At 37.7% G+C, this 23849-nt stretch overlaps 1 protein-coding gene across 1 annotated transcript in view; it reads right to left on the bottom strand.

Moving 5' to 3' along the window:
* NEURL1B (neuralized E3 ubiquitin protein ligase 1B) overlaps positions 1–23849 on the bottom strand; it is a 52516-nt gene that overhangs the window by 17807 nt on the left and 10860 nt on the right. The window contains exon 2 of the mRNA XM_075209628.1: positions 1289–1849. Within this exon, the coding sequence (XP_075065729.1) occupies positions 1289–1849 (561 nt within the window). The remainder of the gene's footprint in view (positions 1–1288; positions 1850–23849) is intronic.

The raw sequence follows: 23849 nt of genomic DNA on the forward strand, positions 1-23849 counted from the left end.
GATGATAAGAAATGAAGTTCATGCACAGCTGTGACTTCACCTTTTGTGAGACGTCATGGAAGGGAGCAGCTGAGCAGGCCAACTGCTCCCAAAGTACAGACAGCTAAATCCAATGGTAATAGAGAAGTTATGGGAAACCTTAGTTGACATTGACGTGATGCATCAGGAGGAATGTGGCTCGTCAATGGTGGAACGCTTATTGTTATCCATTTCTTGCCCAAACTTTACTGTATGCAGGAAGTCAAATGTAACAAAAAAAGTAATACATTCAAAGCCATCAAACAGTCTTAGTCTCCTCTTATAATACCAAATTCAGCTGGCAGGCTACCTACGTCAGAGCATAAATACTCAGGCGCTTGTCTAAATGAGGTAATTTGTTGATCTGTTATTTCAATGGTTCTAAGTTTCCAAGATCTTACAAACTGAATTAGAACACTCCTGTATTTAGTGATAAGATGGGCAGCTGGAGTTTCTCGTGTAGGGTCAAGTGCTGGACTTTCTAAAAAACCCTATTTGATAACAGAGGAATGCAGCGTAAGAGGCCCTAAAGAGTCTCTTGTGGGAGATACAAGAGACTCGATATAACAAGGATACTGAGCCATGCGCAGCAAGCAAGAGGGAATGTTTCATCACATAAAATGACAGCCCGATTTATTATACGTTGTAACTCTAGCCACAGAAGGAAACATTTCAAATCACTACAATAAGACCCTGATGTGAGGGCAATTAAAATAGTTTGGTGTCTTATACCACATGCAACAGGGTGTACAAATGCATTTTCTATGAAACGTGCAAGATAATCGTACCATCCAAAGTGCTTTTTTTTTTTGCTACAGCTATGCCATTGTTGTAAATACAATTACTTGAAGGGTGCATACTATAAAATACCATGGATCTTACAATCATTGCCAATACATTCTGAATGTACACATAAAAAGTTGCTGCAGCCCAGTATGACATCTTTAGTAAAATCCTGTTGAAATCAACAGGCTCATGTAATGCCGAATGACAAATATGTTTAAAATCAATGAAGTATTATCACTAGGTATACACATATTGCTGCTGTTCCATTTGTTTTGCAATATACCTAGAAGACATTTAATATGTGCAAAACTGAACTGGAAAGGTTATTGCAGAGAGAAGGCAAAAAAGGAGTGATACGGCTTTCTGAATTCCAGGTAAAACGCATTCTTAGCGAGCTTAGCTCTGGCAGCATATGAAACATTACATGCATGAAATATATAACTTTACAAACAAACAGAACTTGGCGAAAAGCAAAAAAAATTACCTAGTATTTGTATTTCTTGGGTAATACCATAGACATCAATCAAGGCCCACAGAGGACTGGAGACTTTAACACCACAATGAAACAGTATGGGCTCCTCATCATTCACACTGTAGAAAACTCTTCCATGGCGGTCTACCCAAAATGCCAAAATATTGTCCCGCTGTGCAAATCTCTCAGGTAAAGCTTTCGCCCAGTACCCAGGCCGGGTAACTAGATCAGGGCATGCATATTTGGGTATATCTTCTAACTTCATCTGTGCTGGGTCATGAATTGTGAATCCAAAACGTAGAGCCCCACTCCACCCATGGTGTACAGATACCAGCTTCAGGCGGACTTTTTCATAAAGATGAATGGGTCGACTTGTAAAAGTGATTCCATTACAAAAGCTATTGCGTCGGACAGCTTTTCTTCCATGTGTGTCTAGTCGGATATTCTTTCCTTTTGTTTGGCAATGAAAACGTGGAGACTCTGTACGAGACAGGACAAGTCTCCTTTCCTGGCCACAGTGAAGAAATGTGTAGCATGGTCTGTTGGCTACTGGACGACTGTGATGGCTTGTGTCTGCAGGAGAATAAAAATATATGTTTAATGATTATCAATATCTTCACTAAGACCGAATGAGATGGAATCCGAAGACATTTGTTTAATGTTGGAATAGGAAAACAGGTACATCAGGGGTGAAATATATACTTCTGCCTAATACCAAGTTTTTTATTTAATAAGAAGCAAGTACAGAAATGGTTGGACCATGATGTAATGTGTGTCTCTGAATAGGCTAAACCAAGATTTTGTGAATTAATGCATTTCAGAACAATCCATTAATAGTCAAAGAGTCTAATAAATGCTTATCTGCCCAACACCACATTATATGATGTGTGAAAGCACAGCATAAAACCATATTGGTAATTCATTCTGCACACACCCATTACACAATATGTTTTTTTTTTTAGAAGTCTGTATATATATCTCAAAACTCAAAAGATGGAAATAAAACATCCCCCTAGAGCATTATTCGGTGGGAAGCTGGAATTTACTTTCCTATCCATTTACCCCAAAGAGCAGAATGGTTATTTTGCTTGTGGAAATATGTAGCAGCCATTTCCTTTATTATATATGACTTTGTTCCCAATCACAAGGGCCACTGTTTGGCTGAAATATGGAGGAGGACAGGTAATGTAAATTCATCCCATGGATGTTACGTGTTGCTCCCCAAGCCTTTCCTTCCTTCCTGGGGCCTTCGTGTTGGAAACGTTTAACCCTTTGATCTGCTACAACACTTGTTTGCAGCTGGAGTATTACAAAGGATGAGGACAATGGGTTTTAATACGCTATCCAAATACTGTACTACTAATTTGACCTGGAATTCCTGTGTACAGTACATCCACATTTTTTTTTTTTATAAAATAAATAACATTACTGACATTAATGATTGGATATGGACATTGGATGGAAAACTAACCATAACAGCACCACTTTCATTCAATAAATCAACTTTTCTGATATTTTTTTTTCCTTTTACAGACCAGAGAACTTGTGAACACCCTTCAGAATTTCATGGATTAAGTATACATTATTTTTTAGAAAATAAATGACTTAATGGGACACAAACATGTGTTCTTAACTATCAACTGCAATGTAGAATTCAAATCTGATGTCATTTATGTACATATCTGCTACGACAGCCAGTATTTTGCGAATATGGTAATAAATTTGTACTTATTATATATACTTAAGGTGGTTGTAAAAAACACACTGAAAATTAGAAAACAAAGGTATACAAACTTAGAAAAGTCATACATTTCCTGGCATAACATATGGCTGTGAATTTTCTGCATTCTCTTGCATATGTCATTCTCTTGCACAGTTCTAAGGGGTCTACATGGCAACAGTTGTTGTGGATGGTATATTTAGCTCTACAGGCTTCTAAAAATGTCACAGGCGCAGAGGAGGTGGGGCACAATAGAACACTGTATGAGCTCCATACAAATCAGCAACAGTGGCACAAGCTACACTTCCTTCGGGAGTATGTCACCATTATTATTCTTGCCTCAGTCATAAAAGAAATTGGCCTTTGCAACTGTGAATTATTTGTAAAATCTAGCAAAGCAAAAGTACAGTAAAAATTTTTTTTATATATATATATACACACACATATATATATTTTACACACATATATGCAAACACAGTCTATACACTGAATTGTTATAGATATTTTTAACTTGAGGAAACTCACTTAACCAAGTTTGTTTGTCTTTTTTCTTCAATACTACTTGAGTGTTTCATTACAATGATTGTCCTAGTCAACCTGTATGTTATAACAACTAAATGTTACTTTGCACAGGCTTTAATAGGAATGGGTATATATGAGTATAGGGACATTAGTGGGGAATTGAACAGCATTAGAGCATCACTGTGATGCAATGTCAAGCAATTTTTTCCTGAAAAATATAAAAATAAAATTAATAGTTGTTTAGTAAGTGGGGAAATATATATTTGTTTTGCTACAATATACTCTATTTTAGTGTGGAACCTACATGCAGGACATACATATTTAAAATTGTGTGTACATGCCCCATTTAAACTGTTTAGAAAACAGCCAGTATAATGTATATATTTATATTATATATACACATCGCATAACATTTTGTTTATTTTCTCAGCACATAGTAAGTGACTAAATATAACAAGCCTCTGCTTGCTCACATATCAGCTACAATGATTGTGCTGAATTTATACTATTCTGCTGATAAGACAAATGCAGGCAGGTGCTATGGCACTCACTATACCGGAGGGCAATGCTAATACAACAAGATACAGAATGCAGTTAGACTGTTATTTATACATTGGATTAATGTATAAATGTATCCCTCATGGAATGCATGGTCAATAATCACATGACATCTAATATGTACTATTTCTTACACCATAAACACAAGTGCTGAGCCAATTCTAATCAATAGCGTAAATGAAAGCAGTTGAATTGCTGGCTTAGGAGCATAATGTTTCTCACCATAGTAGCCATCACATCCTTTTTTATATTTTTTGTTTATCTATATGCCCATTTTATTGCCCAACATACACACTGATACTGTACAGGCAGATACCACAATTCATCACTACCTGACTCAAAGAAGCCCACTATCTAATTTCTATAGTAGAAAAAAAAGAAGAAGAAGAGGGAGCAATGGAAACCCAGGAAAAAAACAAAAAACCAGTCAAACGTCTATCACAATTGTGCCTTTATAAACTTATTATTATGCATTTTTTATATGATCAGTCACCTTTATTACTAGAGATACACATTAGAGTTGTATGATTTGTACATTTGCCTGTGAAGTCACTGAAGTATGCTTACTAGAGCAGGCAAGTTACGGTATATGGCATTCCCCCATCTCCACCGAAATCTTTTGTCTTCAGTACAACAGGACCAACACTCACCCAACCTTATGCAGCAGTAAGCACTGACAAAACATTAAAAACATTTCAGCACTAACATCCAAGTTTTCCACTCCTTCTTTCACCATTCTGTATGCTGGGGCACCACTAACATGGTGATTATTTTCAGCTGGATGGGCTGGAATGACCACTTGGGGGAATGAAGGAAAAAAGCAACTATACTGCAGGACTCTCCTGATGTAGTCCAGTAGTGTATAATGACAGTTGCATGTCTATCACTGAGTTTTGCATGTAAATGTCATTTAACATTGCAGGACTTGGTCAGAAGGAATCCTGCAGTGTAGCAGCAGTTATCCCTATGAGCCCACTTCTGGTTTAAAGAGTAAAAGTGATGCACCCTTTTCAACCCTTTATGTTGAGGGGTGTTAAATACTGTTCTTGATGAAGCCCTGCACAACAGGGGGAGAGGAGCAGATGTAGATCCATAGTGAGTGGAAAAAAAGTGTCCGGTTTATTGGTCCTTTCAGCCAGTGTATGTGGTTATTTTTTGATGATGCCAAATATACCCTGTATGATCTGGCTTGTTCAGGGTTGGCCACACATGTGAACTGTCAAATATGACAGCAGTCCAGCTGCTGGTCCCAAGCGAAAGGATCACCCTATGATAGGCACCTTTAGTAAAACAAACAGTGAGTATGTGCCAGATTGTAAAGATGCAAGTACTAGGTGTCTATTGAATATTCATATTCCCAACTCTCATGGAAGGATAATACTGTCTTTCAGGGACTGTGGAATCCAGTCATTAGAGAAGTTATTCATTTCATAGGAGATGAGGTTATTTAGAAAATATATGAAGTGTCAGCTCTTCTCATAAAAATCTAATGTATAGACACTATGGGCCTGAGTCATTAAGGAGAGCAAAGCATAAAAAAGGAGTAACTTTGAATCTGGGCAAAACCATATTGCATTGGAGGGGAGGTAAATTTAAAATGTGGGGACAGATATATATTTGAGGTAGGGAATGTACTAGATCAACTTTAAATTTCAGTGTAAAAATAAATCTATCAAGTATTTGTGTGCTAAATGAAAAAACAGCCAGTATTTATCTTATGTGCAAAATAATAAAGTAATTTGCATCCCTTCCATTGTAACATGGTTTGTCCCGGAGTACTCCTTTTTCCTGCCTTACTTTCCTTAATGACTCAGGCCCTATATATGAGCCCAGAAAGAAGCAATAGTTAAGAGTCATAAATGCTCAACAAACAAAACTAGTTTCTGGATATTACAGCAATATTGATCACATGAAAAGGCAACAGTAAATCTTGTAATGCTATAATCTTTAGTCTTCTATTAATGAAGCCTTGAAATTTGGGACGTTACAGAATAAATAAGAAAATATTTTAATTGCACTCTATCAGCTTGCCTTCTCATATAGCACAATATCAATCTACAGTCATGGCCAAACGTTTTGAGAATGACACACATATTATTTTTCACAAAGTCTGCTGCCTCAGTTTTTAAGATGGCAATTTGCATATACTCCAGAATGTCATTTAGAGTGATCAGATGAATTGCAATTAATTTCAAAGTTCCTCTTTGCAATGACAATGAACTTTATCCCAAAAACATTTCCACTGCATTTCAGCCCTGCCATAAAAGGACCAGCTTACATCAGGTCAGTGATTCTGTCGTTAACACAGGTGAGTGTTGACAAGGACAGGGCTGGAGATCACATTGTCACACTGATTGAGTTAGAACAACAGACAGGAAGCTTTAAAAGGAGGTTGGTGCTTGAAATCATTGTTGTTCCTCTGCTAACCATGGTTACCTGCAAGGAAACACATGCAGTCATCATTGTTCTGCACAAAAAGGGTTGCACAGGCAAGAATATTGCCGCTAGTAAGATTGTACCTAAATCAATCCTTTATCGGAGCATCAAAAACTTTCAAGAGAGAGGTTCAATATTTGTGAAGGAGGCTTCTGGGTGCCCAAGAACGTCCAGCAAGCCCCAGGACCATCTCCTAAAGTTGTTTCACCCACGGGATCGGGGCACCACCAGTGCAGAGCTTGCTCAGCAATGGTAGCAGGCAGGTGTGAGTGCATCTCCATGCACAGTGAGAAGACTTTTTGGAGGATGACCTGGTGTCATATTGTTTGGGGCATCTGGAAAAATGCTTGTCTGGAGAAGGAAAGGGGAGCGCTACCATCAGTCCTGTGTCCTGCCAACAGTAAAGCATCCTGAGACCATTCATGTGTGGGGTTGCATCTCAGCCAAGGGAGTGGGCTCACTCACAATTTTGCCCAAGAAAACAGCCATGAATAAAGAATGGTACCAAAATATTCTCAAAAAGAAATTTCTCCCAACCATCCAAGACAGTTTAGTGACGAACAATGCCTCTTTCAGCATGATGGAGCAGTTTGCCATAAGGTAAATAATAACTAAGTGACTCGGGGATCAAAACATCAAAATTCTGGGTTCATGGCCAGGAAACTCTCCAGACCTTAATCCCATTGAATAATTGTGGTCAATCCTCAAGAGGCGGGTGGACATACAAAAACCCACAAATTCTGACAAACTCCAAACATTGATTAGGCAAGAATGGGCGGCCATCAATCAGTATGTGACCCAGAAGTTGATTGACAGCATACCAGGGCGAATTGCAAAAAGAAGGGTCAACACTGCAAATATTGACTCTTTTGCAAAGGCTTTTATTGACAATTACATTAAGTTTATGCACTTATAAAATGCTTGTAATTTTACTTCAGTATAGCATAGCAACATCTTACAAAAAAGTCTAAAAACACAAGCAGCAAACGTTGTGAAAACAAGTACTTGTGTCATTCTCAAAGCTTTGGCCATGACTGTATTAGTCTCAAAGGTTTTAGGAGATGCTGCTACTAAAAACCAGTATGCACTGGGCTGACTTCACCTAATAACTAAAACATAAAAAACAACCATGAGCATTAAGCCCATACTCTTTGAAATAACTTATTTGAAGATTTAAAAAAAATATCTCCTAATTGCTATGTTAGGAGATATTATGTATGCCCTGTTCATCACTGTCTTTAAGGAAGAGATGCTACCTATTTTAACACTGGCACACCTCCGAAAACACCAGTGAGTACAAATTTAACACTAATGAAAATGCATATGAGAAATCTGACAGCCATTTGTTACTAGCATGTGGAGCTCACTAGGAGCTTCATGAAGGCCTCAATAATGTGTTTAACAATAACAACAGGATGTGGATAGAACAAGGTACATTCTGAAAACAGAAGACAAATGGAATGCTACTGCAACGTTAGTTGCAGCAGTAATGGGTATGACTTGCAGTGTCCTTTCCAATTACATACATGTTACAAGCAATCCAGACGCTAGTAAACCACATATAATTAATGTCAATGAACTTGGAGGCTTCAAGAATGAATACAAGCCCCCTAAAATATGGAACATTATAAGAACTTGTGATGATTAAGAAACTTACAAAAAAATATACCTTGAACATAAATGCATTATACCAATTGATTTATTTATCATACAAATAAAAATTATTATTATATACAATGTTATTTTTGTATGGATGTTGAGAATACAGCCTAAAGTAAACAGAGCACACACTGACTATACAATATACACACGCTGGAAATCAATGTCGTAGGATCAGGACTGGTTGTCCTAGTATTAATATAACAGTATGCTTTATCATTGCTCATCCAACTTAAGACCAGTGATGCCATTTATAATGGGTGTTTTCTGCTTCAACATGTATTTCAAGATACTATTGCAAAATACAAGACACTCCTCCAATTAAGAGAGGACTAGTAGCATAATATAATTGTGTTTTTATATTCCCAATGTGGACATGGATTAGACCATTTCCACTCTTCAAGCAAAAGATTATATAAATATTTCGCCATCTATTCTCCCCTTGATTGGAGTAGAGATACTAAACACTGAATACATACAGCACACATACAGGATGTCTATATGTTTCCGGAGTTCCACTGATCTACATTAACATTGAAATATTTTATTTTGCAAAATATACCCACATGCTCCAAAATTCCCCCACATGCCACCAAGATCTGACACTTGCTCTAAAATAGGACCACATGCTCTCAGAACCCCACTTGCTTGCAGAGATTAAGCGATTTCAGGACCAGCAGTCTGGGGCCACAGGTGAAGGCTCCGGCCCACCAGACACCTGTTGCCCACCACCGATTTAGATATTTAAAAACATTTTTGAATATATTTAAAGGAAAAATAAAATCCTCTTTAGTTTTGCTTTACTTGAGCAATATGGAACAAATACAATTATACATGGTTACATATTACCCAGAGCATATGTTTGCAGTTATTGAGTTCTAGCTACCAAGTACTTACACAGAAATATGCTATTGTAATTGGAAATAAAATGTGTTTATGCTTTATCACCTTTTTCATATTAAATTACAGGCAATCAAAACCCTCCCAACTGCAGGCTCTGGTGCTGCTCCCCTGTGGCCTCCCAAGTATAAGGGGGAGCAATGTGGAAAAGGAAGGAATGAGTAAGTGAATATTTGTGCTCAATCCCAACTAATCAGCCAAAAGGCCCCGAAGACACAGACAAACAAAGCAGAGTATTGTTTAAGAGAAGATCGGTGCAGAAATAAAACGTAGAAAAGAAAAGAAAAAAAAATTATTCCGTCACACTATTATACTTTCCACATGAGACTTTCCAACTCGCAACCAGACAAGTTCATTATACAAGATGCTGTGAGAAATTGTTTATTACACTAATCTCACGACAGCAGGAAAATCTCTATGTGGTGCAAATGTGTACAGCGCAATAACTCACAGACACTATCTATTGGGCCAATCAATCACTGATTGGTTGCTATGTGTTACTGCACTGAGCTAGTAACTATGTTACATCCCTACCTCCCCCAACCCAAACCATGAACCAATCAAGTTCTGTATTTCCAAGGGGCAGAAAACTAGTCAGGTAATTATGTAAAGCTGTACAGCTAGTAAATATGTCGTAACAGGTCACAATACAAAATCCACATTGTAGTTCCACAGATGGGTTCTTATGATGCAGCTGTAGAATGGAAAAAAATTGGATATAAAGGACTCAATTTTCCATACATAATTCAATCTCACGTTTGAGCCGCAAAATTACAACCTATTCTAAATATCATACTGCAATAGCACATCCACTGGGTAGCATAAATATGGCTGTAGTTTCATACAGAACCTTGCTATTAATCTTGTGTCCGTTACAGTCGCCATCACTGTATCTATGCACGTCACACCTTTAAACCATTTACAATGACTCATAGAAGGGCTGGCAGGGACTATTAACGCCCTGTGTAATAATTAAAAAACACCATCACCAGGGAGAAGAGACAAAACGATGTCACTTCAGGGATCCCAATCTTATCACCGCAAATGGCTCTGGGAGGGGGCTGGTGGGGAAACTATTTTTGGAGTCCTCCTGCCCATTGAGCCAGCAGCGTTCCACCACCACACCCAATCCATAACCACCCTTAAAGTGAGATGTTTGTTTTTACTACATAGACTCTATTAAAGTTACTCCATGCTGAAAACATAGATAAAAGGCGGACAAATCTTTACCTGGGAATCTAAATGTACAGCATTTGTTGGAACAGGAACTGTCTTTGTTAATGGTTTTAAGGGCATAGTGAACTTATTCACCTTTCATTGGACAAGTAATATCTATCGACAACGTTAAATAGTGCTGCAATCCAATAACATTTAGCGTGCTCACACAGGCAGGGGTCTCCCCAGCTTGACAAATGAGTGCCAACTTATACTTAGGGCTGGGACCTGATGTAAAAATGATTGCACAGAAGTAGGAAACTTTACTGCACATAATTCATAATAACAGAAAATGATGACAATGATCTCTAAACAGGAGAGACTAATAAGCTAAATGCTGGCATAAAGATCATTTGTAATGCTGGCCATACCCTGCAAGAAAAAGCCAATATCAAATATTGGCTCAATATTGCATTGTGTGTGACCCTAAAACAACCACTCTGTGTGATGGTAATCAGAATGATCACTTTGAGGCACCTGATTAGAAGTTGACCACAAACTGTCTGCAAGTGTCTGGTCCTCAGGGGAGTACAGCTGTGAGAGTCCCCCTGGACTGTCTGGGCCCTTTAGTCTGACCAACCATACCCCTTCTTCTCTGCGATGCTGTGGCTCCCAGGCTCTGATAGGCAGAGAGCGTGTGGCGTGGTGACGTCATCATTGTGCGCTGCGCTCCCACACAGTGACCGCACGCAATCAGTGAGCGGGAGCCGCATTATCACGGAGGAGACGGTAATTTAATTGGTCATTAATCTGATAGGGGAGGGGAAGGGGGAGATACGAGTTCAGATTAAATCGGGTAATTCTAAAGAGGCAATTTTGCTTGCACTTGTCAAATGTCCCTCTTTGGTCAGTTGACATATTTGGAGGTATGCAATCCTCTTGTTCCTGCCAAATACTTCAAGAGATATCATTACGAAAATGCAGACGATTCCTCAAAACATCCCGCTGATTGTCCAACACTGTGAATGCTTAGACAACAGCTTAAAAGCTGCAGATTGGAAAGAAAAAAAAAACGAACTTTATGCAGGTGCAAAGCATCAGAAATATGACAATTTCACACATGACTAACAAATGAATATTTTCCACTGTTTACTGGTACTCACTGAGGGCAAGATGTACTCTAGAGTAGTGAGGTATGTTTTATCTTCTGTGCACATCTAATAACTTTTATAAAGCCAATAAAAATAAAAAATGTACAAAATACTGATTGCACTCTAACATAACAGGACATATACAGAGATATGTAAATATATTAAAATTGGTCTTTGCAACAAAACATTTACACATATATTTGTTCATAATATAATTGTTTTGGTTATATTTTAAAAACCATGACTTGCAAGATGACAAAAGATCAATTGGTGGACATTAACATGGGAGACATGGCTTGTAAACATCTCATGTAGAAAAGCCATCACAGAGATAAATGAGCCATAGCCTGCAATAAATTATGAATATTGGCAGATCAGTCACTTCGTTTTTATTATTACAAATTATTGTTAGAATTCAAATAGTTTATTAAAGAGTGTCATTCTCAGTTACATACTCACGAAGGAAGTGGTTTTTAAATCTTGATAGATTTAAACTGCTATTCTGGCACAACAAAGAGCGATGAGTCCAGACAATTTTGTACAGTAAATGTGGTCAAATTCAGAGCAACCTGGCCAGCCACAGATTAAAATCTGCTAAATGCGATGCTTGGGGGCACATGGGAGCTATGCAATGTGGTCCAGATTGTGTTATTGTGAAATTAGGACAAATAAACTCCACCTGCCCACTGGGTGACTATCACTGGAGTTGTTATTTCTAAATAATAATTAAAGAAATGTATTCCACTAAAATGGGATGCAATGTTTAAGTTCTAGTTAGCGAATATATTCTCCATGTGCAGCTATGTTCTACACTGTAGTTTTATGTTTCCACACAATTACTATGAATCATTAGTTTTACAGTACAAAGTTACATAATTCTGAAGCATAATACTGTAATTAGAAATACCCATGTACAAATACCATGACATTCCCTGTATACATATCCATCCACCCACATCATACATTGCTGCCATGTATTAATTAAAAATGCCTGCTGATCAACTACTACCTAACTTAGCATAATGGGATGATGTTGGGATATTGAACCAAGGATCAAGATTTGAAGAGAATAAATTAGAAGAATATCGTCCACCGCACAGTCCTTACTTACAAAGTGGATCTGTCTGCCCATTTTCCCTTGGGCACTGTCATATCTGTGTTATAGACAGGCAAATCAATGCCATTTATAACTAATAAAATGGCAGCAGAGGAGATGTGTGGCCAGGAGGATCACTCTCTTGATGCTCTTGCGGATTGCTATTGCTCACCATCTCCACCTACACCTCCCTGATGTTCAGCAGGCTCTGTAAAAAATGTGGGGGTAATAGGTTCAGCTAACTGCACCTTATAAACATATTTCCAAACATGAAACACCATAATGTTGTTAGGAAGTTATAATATTTTACAACGAAAGTAACATGTATACAAGTCTTTATGGTCAGGATTGATTAGAGAGGTATCACTTAAGCCATGTGGATAAGACCATGAGCAAAACAACCCTCAAACAGACCAGCTTCGTTTAGATCATTATAAAACTATGTAATAGAGATTCACATCTTTAATGGGCTACAACTGAGTCTAAATTAGCACCATCTGTTTGCCAGGTTTTTACTTCTGCCATTTAAATGAAGCAATATACCATAATGAGACGATATCACCATTATTGTGTGCACTAGTCAAGTTCCCCTGGATCTTTATTCACTAGAGTAGTAGATTTTGCTAGTTGAACAGAGATAAATGTCGGATTCAGAGCAATAATCTTCACACCACAAACAAATGTGGTTACTAGTTTGTGTGACAAACAGCTTTGCAAATAACAGTACAGTTCTATTTTCTAATTTAAAAAAAACAAAAAACCAAGGGGATCTTTTAAATTAAAAGTCAGCTAAGATTCATGTTGCATTGGAGAAATAAAGAAGAAGAACTCCAACAATTACTCCATACAATGAGAACTGTAGAGAGTATGTAAATCCTGGTGATGTTTGAAATGCCTCCTTACCCCCTTGTTTAGAGGATGGCATTTCCTGAGATTTAAATGTGATTGCCATTCAAAGTCTGGTATTCTGTACAGCCGATTAGATAGCTACTCACAGAAAAAAGGTGTCCTCCCAACAGAATATGTATTGAGGATTTCACTCTGTGGGGGACAGATGACATTTAATTACTGAAATAGAAATTTCACATGCACATTAGTAATAGATCTTTAACACAAGCTATGACATGGGTCCTTGAAGACTGAAGTTCAGTAACCACAAAGCACACAAATTATGGATTTGCATTTACTTGGTGAAGGCAGGTGCCGAATTTGAGACTGTTTAACAGGTGCGCGTTCAAAATTCTGTTTGCAAGTAAGCTGTTAACAACAAAAAAAAAATCACCTGGCAACTAAGTGGAATGTTTTGTTTCACTGCTTATTCACTGGTCAATTAAGAACAATCCTATCATATGACCATGTTCCATTCATCACCTCTCTGTACTCCATAATTAAATACACATACAAGCCTGGGCACAAGCAGTCCATAAAGATTATGCCCAGGAGACATAGGTCATTACAAAAGACAGAATTATATTAAAGAAAATTAAGTCAACAAAGTTTTGCAGGGTTTTTCAAAAGGTCAGTTAACAAAATACCTGTCTACATGTGATATATAGATCTGTAAACATAGCCATTAGTCAGAAAAGTGCCTGCAATCATATTAAAGACACATAGAGAAACTGGTGTTTTATGTGTCTGCTCGGGTGTGTTTATAAAGATTTAAAATTCCATTTGAAATGATGGCAGGGGAGTGCGTAGTAGTAGTGAGATTGGATAGGAAAAACAATTTTCAACTTGATATTAGATCTATCTATGCCGCACTAAAATACACAATAAATGCTGTTCTTTCTACTTTTCTAAATTAAAAACTGGGAATGTTAGCCCTACATATCGCAATATATGTTATGCTGAACAACACACCAAAGTCTTCCCCTTCTGGTCAGTCCCAACATGATCAAATGCTATGCTTTTTTATTTGGGCTAAAGGCTTTCCTGCACACAGGTTTTAAAGGCAAATCTTCCCCAAGCGCTAGAAGCCATGGGAGACCTGGGACTCACCCGACACAAGTTGGAATTAATGTATAGAACTAAAGATTGGGGTGCAAGAGAGATGGGACTTACATGGTATAAACAAAAGAAACTCTGCACTCTCCATGTACAAAGTGGGGTGTTAAAGCAGGTTGCTCAAAATTGAATAAACAAAACACATGAATATTCTGCACATACACAATTAATGTTGTAGGGGGTACCTTTTCCATTATATTAGAAGTCACCTTTGAATTTTCTGACCTCTGTAAAAGCACTTGGTATTAACTCCTCTGACTTCTAAAATCCCTGCAAATTACAGTAGGGGGTGCATTACCTCATATACTGTACTTTCAGCTCTCGCTAGCTTTCAGCTCTTCTTTTGTATCTTTCCATCTCCAAATGTCCTCAACCAATTTAATCCCACTAAAAATCAATAATAAATTGTATGTTACATTGATGTCCCTACAATCGTGGGCAAAAGTTTTGAGAATGACACAAGTATTGGTTTTCACAAAGTTTACTACTACAGTGTTTTTAGACCTTTTTGGTAGATGTTGCGTTGGTATACTGAAGTAAAATTACAAGCCTTTCATAAGTGTCAAAGGCTTTTATTGATAATTACATTAAGACTCGTTCACAACTACTGAAACTCTCTCCTTCAAATTCTTGATGATCCGATAAATGGTTGAATTAGGTGCAATCTTACTACCAGCAATATACTGGCCTCTGAAGCCCTTTTTGTGCAGGTAACCATAATTAACAGAGGAAGAACAATGATTTCACGGACCACCCTCCTTTTAAAGCTTCCAGTCTGTTATTCTAACTCAATCAGCATGGCAGAGTTACCCATACTTGCCAACTCTCCCGGAATGTCCGGGAGACTCCCGCATTTTGCGAGAGTCTCCCGGACTCCCGGGCGAGTGTGGCAATCTCCCGAATTCTGCCCACTTCACTAGGAAGTGCCCACTTCCTAGTGAAGTGGGCAGAATTAGATCCCAAACGCCGCGATTCCCGATGAATCGCGGCGTTTAGCCCCGCCCCCGCTGTCAAATGACGCAATTTGCGTCATGACGTCACAGGGGGCGGGGCCGAAATGACGCGATTTTGGCCGCCCCGCCCCCTCACGCCCCCCTCCACTGGCTGGCTCCCGGAAGAGAGCTGAAGAAAGTAGGTAAGTATGGAGTTACCTCCAGCCTTGTCCTAACCTGTGTTAACGAGAGAATCACTGACCTGATGTTAGCTGGTCCTTTTGTGGCAGAGCTGAAATGTTGTTTTTGGGATAAAGTTCATTATCATGGCAAAGAAGGACTTTGAAATGAATTACAATTCATTTGATCACTTCATGACATTCTGGAGCATATGCAAATTGCCATCATAAAACTGAGGCAGCAGACTTTGTGAAAAATAATATTTGTGTCATTTTTTTTTTTTTACTAAAATAATAATATTTAACATAGTGTAGTACAAACTTACTTTAAAGACATTTACCAACAAATAAAGGGCCAACCCCTAGTTTAATAATAGAGTATGTATTATATAGTATGTAATAGTATATTAATAAGATCCAAAGCTCAACAGAATGGAAAAAAAAAATAGCTTACATGATTTAGATGCTCTTTTTATAGTGTTTATGCATTAATCTCATTCTCAGACGGCTCCAAAGACTTATATAATTGGAAAAGGGTTTTATAATATGGTATTTATTTTTGAACGCTTCTCTATACCATTATTTATGTACATGAACAGCGAGTGAGTCATTGTGGAGAACGTAATTCTAGTCACTGATATGTATACACAAAGATCTTATGATAACATAAAATTCGAAGCTACACACAGATGCCAAGTGCTACTTACCAATGCTAAAACGTTATAGTGAAAATGTGCTGCAAATACTCATTATCCTAAAAAATAATAAAAAAATCCCCCCATAAAAAGACAAAAACAAAAAAATCCCATTAAGATAACTTATTGTGGGTGTATACATTGCAGTGGTGCTTGCGAAGGGAAAAATGTAGGCATTACTGTTCACCAAAAAACATAAAAAAATATACTATAATTCTGCCCATAAATATAAAAATCTATTGTATATTTAATTAAAGATCATTTGACCGCAAAGCTTATCCATATTCTGGTCTATTACTGTCTCCATAATGGGAGCTAAATAAATTTACTTAGAAATATAGTATATTTTCCCCTTTTAAGATGCCTAGTGCCCACAAGTTAGATATATAAACTGTTACTATGAAACAAACAGCCACATTATCAATAATTGTATATTAATTAACCTAGCTCTGGCAATCCAGAGAATGGAACAAGGGATATCAAGTAAGTCCTAGCTTCTGTGCTGCTTTAATTACATGGAGGATGTGCGCACACACATTCCAAATCAATAATATCAGAGAGGAACCTCTAGTCTTACATTGGGACTTCATTTTAGTAATACAAATTACTGCACCGCGAACCCCCCATAAAAATATATTTTCATAGCAGTGTGCCTTTAAGGATATTTCAGGGAGTCCTTTATGATTGGTGATTGCAATTCTAATCTCCATGACTAATCACACAGTGCAAAACAGTGCAAAAATGCACAAGAAAATATACATACACACACACATATGTTCCCAAGAAAGAAATGTTAACAAACGTCTCTAATAGAGGGAAAGCAAGATGGCATGGATCCCAAAGTCAATTACTGGCTGGCCTTTCCCAAACAGAGCTCAACATTCTGGCACAGCCCTCTGTTTAGCACAGCCCTCCACCAGGGTGGCCTCCGTCATTTACCCACATCCTGTCCTTTTCCATCCGTAAGCCTCCTCATTCTTCACTCCCCAGGTTTGACCACGTGCCAGACAGACAGTAGCAATCCCAAGCACACAACTCAACAGTGGCAAGACATACTGTGGAACCATGGATTATGTGAAGTAGAAAGTTGCTTTGACTGCTTAGAAGTAGGTTTTACCCCTTTTAGAAAATCTTAACATAAGGAGAAAAAGCGCAGGTCACAAAGAGTCAATTATAAATAACAAAAAATGAGGACTTGCACAGGTTTTTAATTGAAGCAAATGCATTAGAACTTCCAGATATTTGAAAAGGCCCTTACAATAGGGGTATGGGCTTAAATTTGCAGGTTTGCGGATATTCCAGACAATGCATCTGGTGAAAATAGAAAATACGCGACTACAAAGTCAAACCTACTTCCTTCCACTTTAAGACCACACCCTCATTAATTTCAACTTATATTGTATTCTATATGTCAAAAAAATAAAAGTGCCATATAGCACCACAAGTAAATAAATTACAACAGCTCTTTCCCATCACAGACATAGTTAAGTTGAATAATGAAAAAAGGATTGCAGAAAATAAATAAATTAGTCCATAAAAGTTTTGATGTTTCACCCAATTCAATGGAGTTGCCAGACCCTGTGCAAAAACAGAAAGTTGGATGAGCCGATTCCCCAGCCATTTTTCTTAACTATTGAGGAACTGCTACCAGCTATTGCCCTTACAGCGTGATTTAAAATGCAGTTCAACAGCAGCAGAAAAAAAACCATAAACATACCACCACTGTACTATAAAATCTTTTTTTTTTTTTTTTTTTTTGCTGTAATAGAATGGGGAATCCTTCTGTCTTTGCAATCCAATGAGAGAAAAAAACCAGGGTAAAAGCTGATGCAAATGTTGACTATGAACACCTGTCATTGAAAGACTGGGACCCGAGTTGAGTGCGACTGTACTTAGCAGCTAGCCAATCAGAAGAGGCCAGCTTGTAATTAGATGAGCAGCCAATGGGACGCTCAGTTACTCAGCACCAGTGTTTGTAGTGTGCAGTTGTGGCTTTTATGATGTGTTTTTCTTACATTGAATTATTTCTTACATTGAATTACAATGGATCAGGAACAAATAAGGAATACTGTATTTAGAATACAGTGGAAAACAAAGGTTTGGGAGTGTTTTATTTGATGTGAAATACTTTTGTGTCAAAAATGACAAAAAGTGACAAAATTATTATAGGAGTGATACCTTTATTGGCTAACCAAAATACATTGATTATATTTGCTAGGTTTCAGAGCACAGAGGCCCCTTCATCAGGCAAGTTTATTCAAATAGACTTTATTTGACAACATGTGTATAATGGACAGTCTTAGGGATCTTGGTCCAGTACACTGGATGGCAGAGCTGTCACTACAGGGGTCCCAGACTTTTTAATACCCCAAACCTCACAGCCAAAAGGGGCTGGGAAGAGTTCAAGCACTTTTCACTCAGTGCTGAGGAGACAGGAAGCACATTGTTTTGTTTTGGTTTTGAACCCCCTGTCCCATAAAGGCATCAGCCTCGTGCTGACAGCACAGGTGTTGGCTCTCGCCATGATAGAAGGATCACACGATGGAGGCTTCTGTGCCATAATGTGCTATCCCAACCTTTCCAGCATGGTGCTTATTCCTACTTTAGCAATGGGCATCCTATTTTAGTGGAGGATGCCTAGTGCTAGTTAAGGATTTAGAGGGGAGCCCATTTTTTTCTTTTATTTTTTCTTTTCTTATTTATTTACTAGCTGAACTTCTATTATTCAAACAGACCATTCATTTCTGCACCCTGGAAATGAAAGACTATTGAAACCATCAAACCCATGCAACCGCATCCAGCACATATCCATCAAAGGTATACCGCATGTGATCTACATAGTGCATGTATGCATTTTCATATGCAGCTTGCGGGTGTAAAATATATATATATATATATATATATATATATATATATATATATATATATATATATATATATATATATATATATATATATATATATATATATATATACATACATATACAGACAATTCTAGTGGGTAACTGGCCACGAGCACTGAAAAATGTATTTTATCAACAAATTATTACTTTTGGTGTTCTCTGCTGTTACCACAGACCTGAGTTGCTGCTAACAGAACATTATCAGACGTTCGTTAATCTCAGCAGCTACAACAGCAACATCTGTTCGTACCTAACCGCTGCATCCGTTTTTAAAAGGTTTTTTTTCTTAAAAATTAGAAAAAAATAAAATCTACATTTTATTTATTGATTACAGTGAGATTCAAGCACATTTGAGTTTGTATCCTTTAGGTGGCAAAAAGCTTTTTGCCACCTAAAGTTTGGCAAGCAGACCCAGGCAATAATTTAATTTTCGTTAAGTTTAAAAAAACAGCAACAGTAAAATCCAAAGAGAATTTAAATTGGACTTTTCTTGCTCGTGTACATGGAAATTAATGTAGGACTTTTCATTCCTGCTTTAATTTCAGATTTTTGGTCATTATCACGTGAAAAATGAAGAAGCTAAAATTAAACATTATTACGTGCAAAAACAGGGCTTTGAATGTCAAAGGGTTGTTATAAATGTAATTTCATGTATGTTCTCCTAAAACTAGAGTGGCTAATTTGCACATTGTCAATACAGAACAGTAAAACTTCAGTGGGAATGTCTCTCTAGCGCTTCAAATTGCAAAACTCTTTGCTGCACTTATGAGACTCAAAGGTACATCTGTAGATGTGACTTCTGCCTGCACTGTCATGCACTGAATAGTCAACAGGTACAGTCTGTCCTTCTGGATTACAGTAGCTGCATACGGTCCCTAACGAGTGGCTAAATAAGTCTCCTACCTTTTTTCAACTGTATGAATTTGGAATGCATCTTCATGCAAAGCAACAAAGATATGTATCTAGTGTCACTTAGCAACGACATACTTTGGTATATTAGAATTGCGTTGAGCCAAAGGCATGCATTAAATTAAGCTGTAACTACATTGAAAACAACAACAAAAAGGATCATACATTTTCTTCCGCCTGGCTATGGCAATAAGGACATTCGCTTCTACCAGCCAGCACTCACTGACACTGGCCACAAACATTTTCTCATTCTTATGCATGGTGTGGCTTCAAAGACATATACAGGGTTTATAATAACACCATTCTCAGTTTATTTGACCTGCATGGGATCCCATCAGAACACTGTGGGAGAAGCTTCAGTAGTCTGTAGTGGAATGGGGAGGTAATACGTTACTTTATAACAGAGGTGCAGTGGGATGTCAAAGCTACACTGAACAATGTATTTTACCTCAATGGTTTACAGTGGAAAATGTCAGTTCTGGACATAGTGGTCATTTATGGTCACTGGCTCATGCAGCTCTGAAGACAAGACTTAAAGAAAAGCATGACAGGGCACAGGTGTCAAAATATAAAATTAACAACTGCATTCAAAGAAAATTAAACTCCAAATTAATTGGAATGATGTTATCTTAAAAGTACCAGTAAACTTTTATATACAAAAAAGGCAGCTTACAAAATTCCCAAAATAAGATTTCAAAGTTCCCACAACATGGTAAGTGTAAGGATACTAGATACTATGTTATGTACCTAATTGCAAGGCAATGTTCTCTTCTCAGTCATTTCATGGTACTCAACACTCAAGAGACTTTTATCTGACTGCAGTACAAAGTTCTGAGCTGTGATCACCAGAAGCCTTGCTTCCCACTTCTTATCAAACCATAATCTAAAAATAAATTCCTGTAAATTTTAGGACTTCTTAAAAAAATAAATTTAACATTAAAGTTGCTTTAAGTAATTTAATAAAAAGGTATAGAAAATAAATCTGTCTTGTAGTTCCTCTTTTACGGCTCAAATATTTTTTAATGTGCAAAATCGAATAATGTAACCTCTCTAGTTTCTCCAGTTACAACTGGAACAAGTAATATACAATGAGAAAGAGGAATTCAGAAAAACCAGAGTTTCAACATTACATTGTTTGTCATCCTTGAGGAAACAGAAGCAAAAAACAAAAAAACTCATGATGGCCAGTAGATAATTTTACACACTTTATAATATCCATTAGTATTTAACACTTAAACTGGTCCAAGGAGCTTGCTAAGCAGAGCTCCATCTATCCCTAAAGGACAGAGCAGAGCCTGGACAGCATTTAATCAGATACAATAGTTCTATCGTGTATCATAACCTAAAGGGTAGACAATACTCATTTGTCCACGTAAATCACAGGGAAGGAGGGCTTTTCTTTTTAAATTAAGCTGGCCAAACACCCTGCAGCCAATTTCATGCGATTAAACGGATATGAAAGCACATATCTCCAAATAGTAGTAAATGAGCCCATCACAGTGAATAGAGTAATTATTGGACATGGTAGAAAATGACTGCCATCCAACTGTATGTGGTCATCTTCCAACATCACCAACAGGCCTCTATGAAGCTAAATGTGACCTGCCTAAATTGAGCAATGATGCCATATCTCTCTCTCAGATCGGAACACTGTCAGGGAGAGGGATGGGTAACATGGTACAGCACTCTAACCCTCAAAAGGGCTGCACATTACCCTCCAATCTCAGTAATAAGTTAAAAACAATACATTTAATCAAAAAAAAGTGTCACCTTTCTGTAATAACATATCAGGGATTTTAATCACGTGTTACAAGCAATATAAAGCAAAGCTGACAATAATGCTGGAAGGAGCTGAGGTCCACAGGTGAAGGCTCGGAGGGCTGTCTGCTGTCTATCATTGCTCTAGAATATCTTGTAGGGGACAAAATGCAGATCATCTGTAAAATACCAGAGTAAGAAGATTGCCTAATGAGAAGGTATTTTCATTCAGCAATAACTTACAGTCCATCAAGCTGAAAACTTTGTTCCCTGCTGCTTAAATACAAGATATGTTTCACATGTGAGAGCGCTTGCCTCGGTAATACATTCCTAACCCTTTCCAGATATTAAGAGATCATAAAAAGGAATTATTAAATAACTGCTCAGGATGTTGACAGCTTCCTCCCCCTTTATCCCAACAGGCATTTTGGAAAATTTGTTTTGCGCCAAGTCTAAAAACAGGAAGGACTCTCCCACCTCGTATTGATTTACAAGTAACATCTTTCTGGCATTGAGAAGAGGCTGCTCCATACATACAATACAATTCTGTACACGCCTCCACCCTGCAGCTACAAGGGAAAAAAAAAAAAGAAAAGAAAAAGGCCCATTATGTGACTTCACGTGCTTATTTACTTTTAATTGAAGATGGCCTAGATTTATATTATTCTAATGAGTCAAGGTGGAGTTCAACATAAAGAAACAAGCATGCCAGAGAAGGGGAGGCTAGATGTATCAATCGGTTAATGTTTAAATAGATGTCAAGACTGGGCAAGTGCATGACTGCTCTAGAAGATGGAGTGCCCAAGAAATCAACCTGCACTATCTGGATATTATAAATGCAGAAAAACGGTTGGCAACCTGCTGACTTGGATCCTCAAAAGCAGCCTCTCAAAGTCTCTAAATTACAACACATTATAGGCCATTAGTAGTAGTTATGTCCAATAAAAGTGTTAGGCTTAGTACTAGTGCCCAGTAATAAGCCATCAATAACAACAGTATTATTCCACTAGTAGTACCAGCACAATGTGCTGCTGTGTCCTGCTAGCTGGAAGTAACAATGCTCTAGTCGCACCAAGTGTTCCATGTCCCTTGACAGGATACAATTTTTGCATTGTTGGTTTTTAGTGACCAATTAAACGATAGCTATGCCTGCCCAGCAAAATATAAAATGATGAGGATTCTTAGCGTTTCTTGAACTGTGCCATTTCTGACCCTCCTCCACTACTTTCCCAGAGACTCTCTTTGTCCCACATTCGGTGGGTGGAGAAAAGGAGAGAGGAAACACATAATTAAAACAGAAAAAAATAAATCCCTCCCCTTAAATAGGACACATATCACTGTTTATTTGTAAGGAATCACAAAACTCTTCAGCGCTGGACAGTCAGAGTTACAGATCATACATAAAAAAAAAAAAACACATAAAAACAGAACAAGTACATATGAGGCTGACAAAGAAGGTGTATACACAAGACTGAGGGTAGTGAGGGATCTGCTCAGGAACATACAGTCTACAGGGAGAGAGCAAAGCAGAGACAATAGGAGCAACAGATGCACAATTATACATATATCTATTGTAATGCTACAGACTAATGAATATTGGTGTATGGTCCTCTAATAATTTCTTTTGCACCTAGTGTCACATTGATATAATTAATATAATACGTAATGTTTGTTTCCATTCTTGCAACAAAGTGTTTAGCAGTGAACAATAATGAATCATCCAGTTCCACCACTAACAGTTGATGGCATGTCAATCTTTCTATTCTCTACTATAACCTATGTACACATGCAGTTTAATTAACATCACAGGAAAAGGGACACAAGTGACTCATCCAGGATTCAACTTGCTGGCACGCTAAACTGCATGTATGTGCATACAGAACTTCCAGGTTGTACCATACTATCCAATCCCATGCTGTGTTAAGCCCTACATGGATAGTAACACTGGGTTTGAAAGAAAAACACACAATGGTTTACATTGCAGTTCTTCGCAAAT

Source organism: Mixophyes fleayi, chromosome 4 (genome assembly GCF_038048845.1).
Source record: "Mixophyes fleayi isolate aMixFle1 chromosome 4, aMixFle1.hap1, whole genome shotgun sequence".
NCBI lineage: Eukaryota > Metazoa > Chordata > Amphibia > Anura > Limnodynastidae > Mixophyes > Mixophyes fleayi.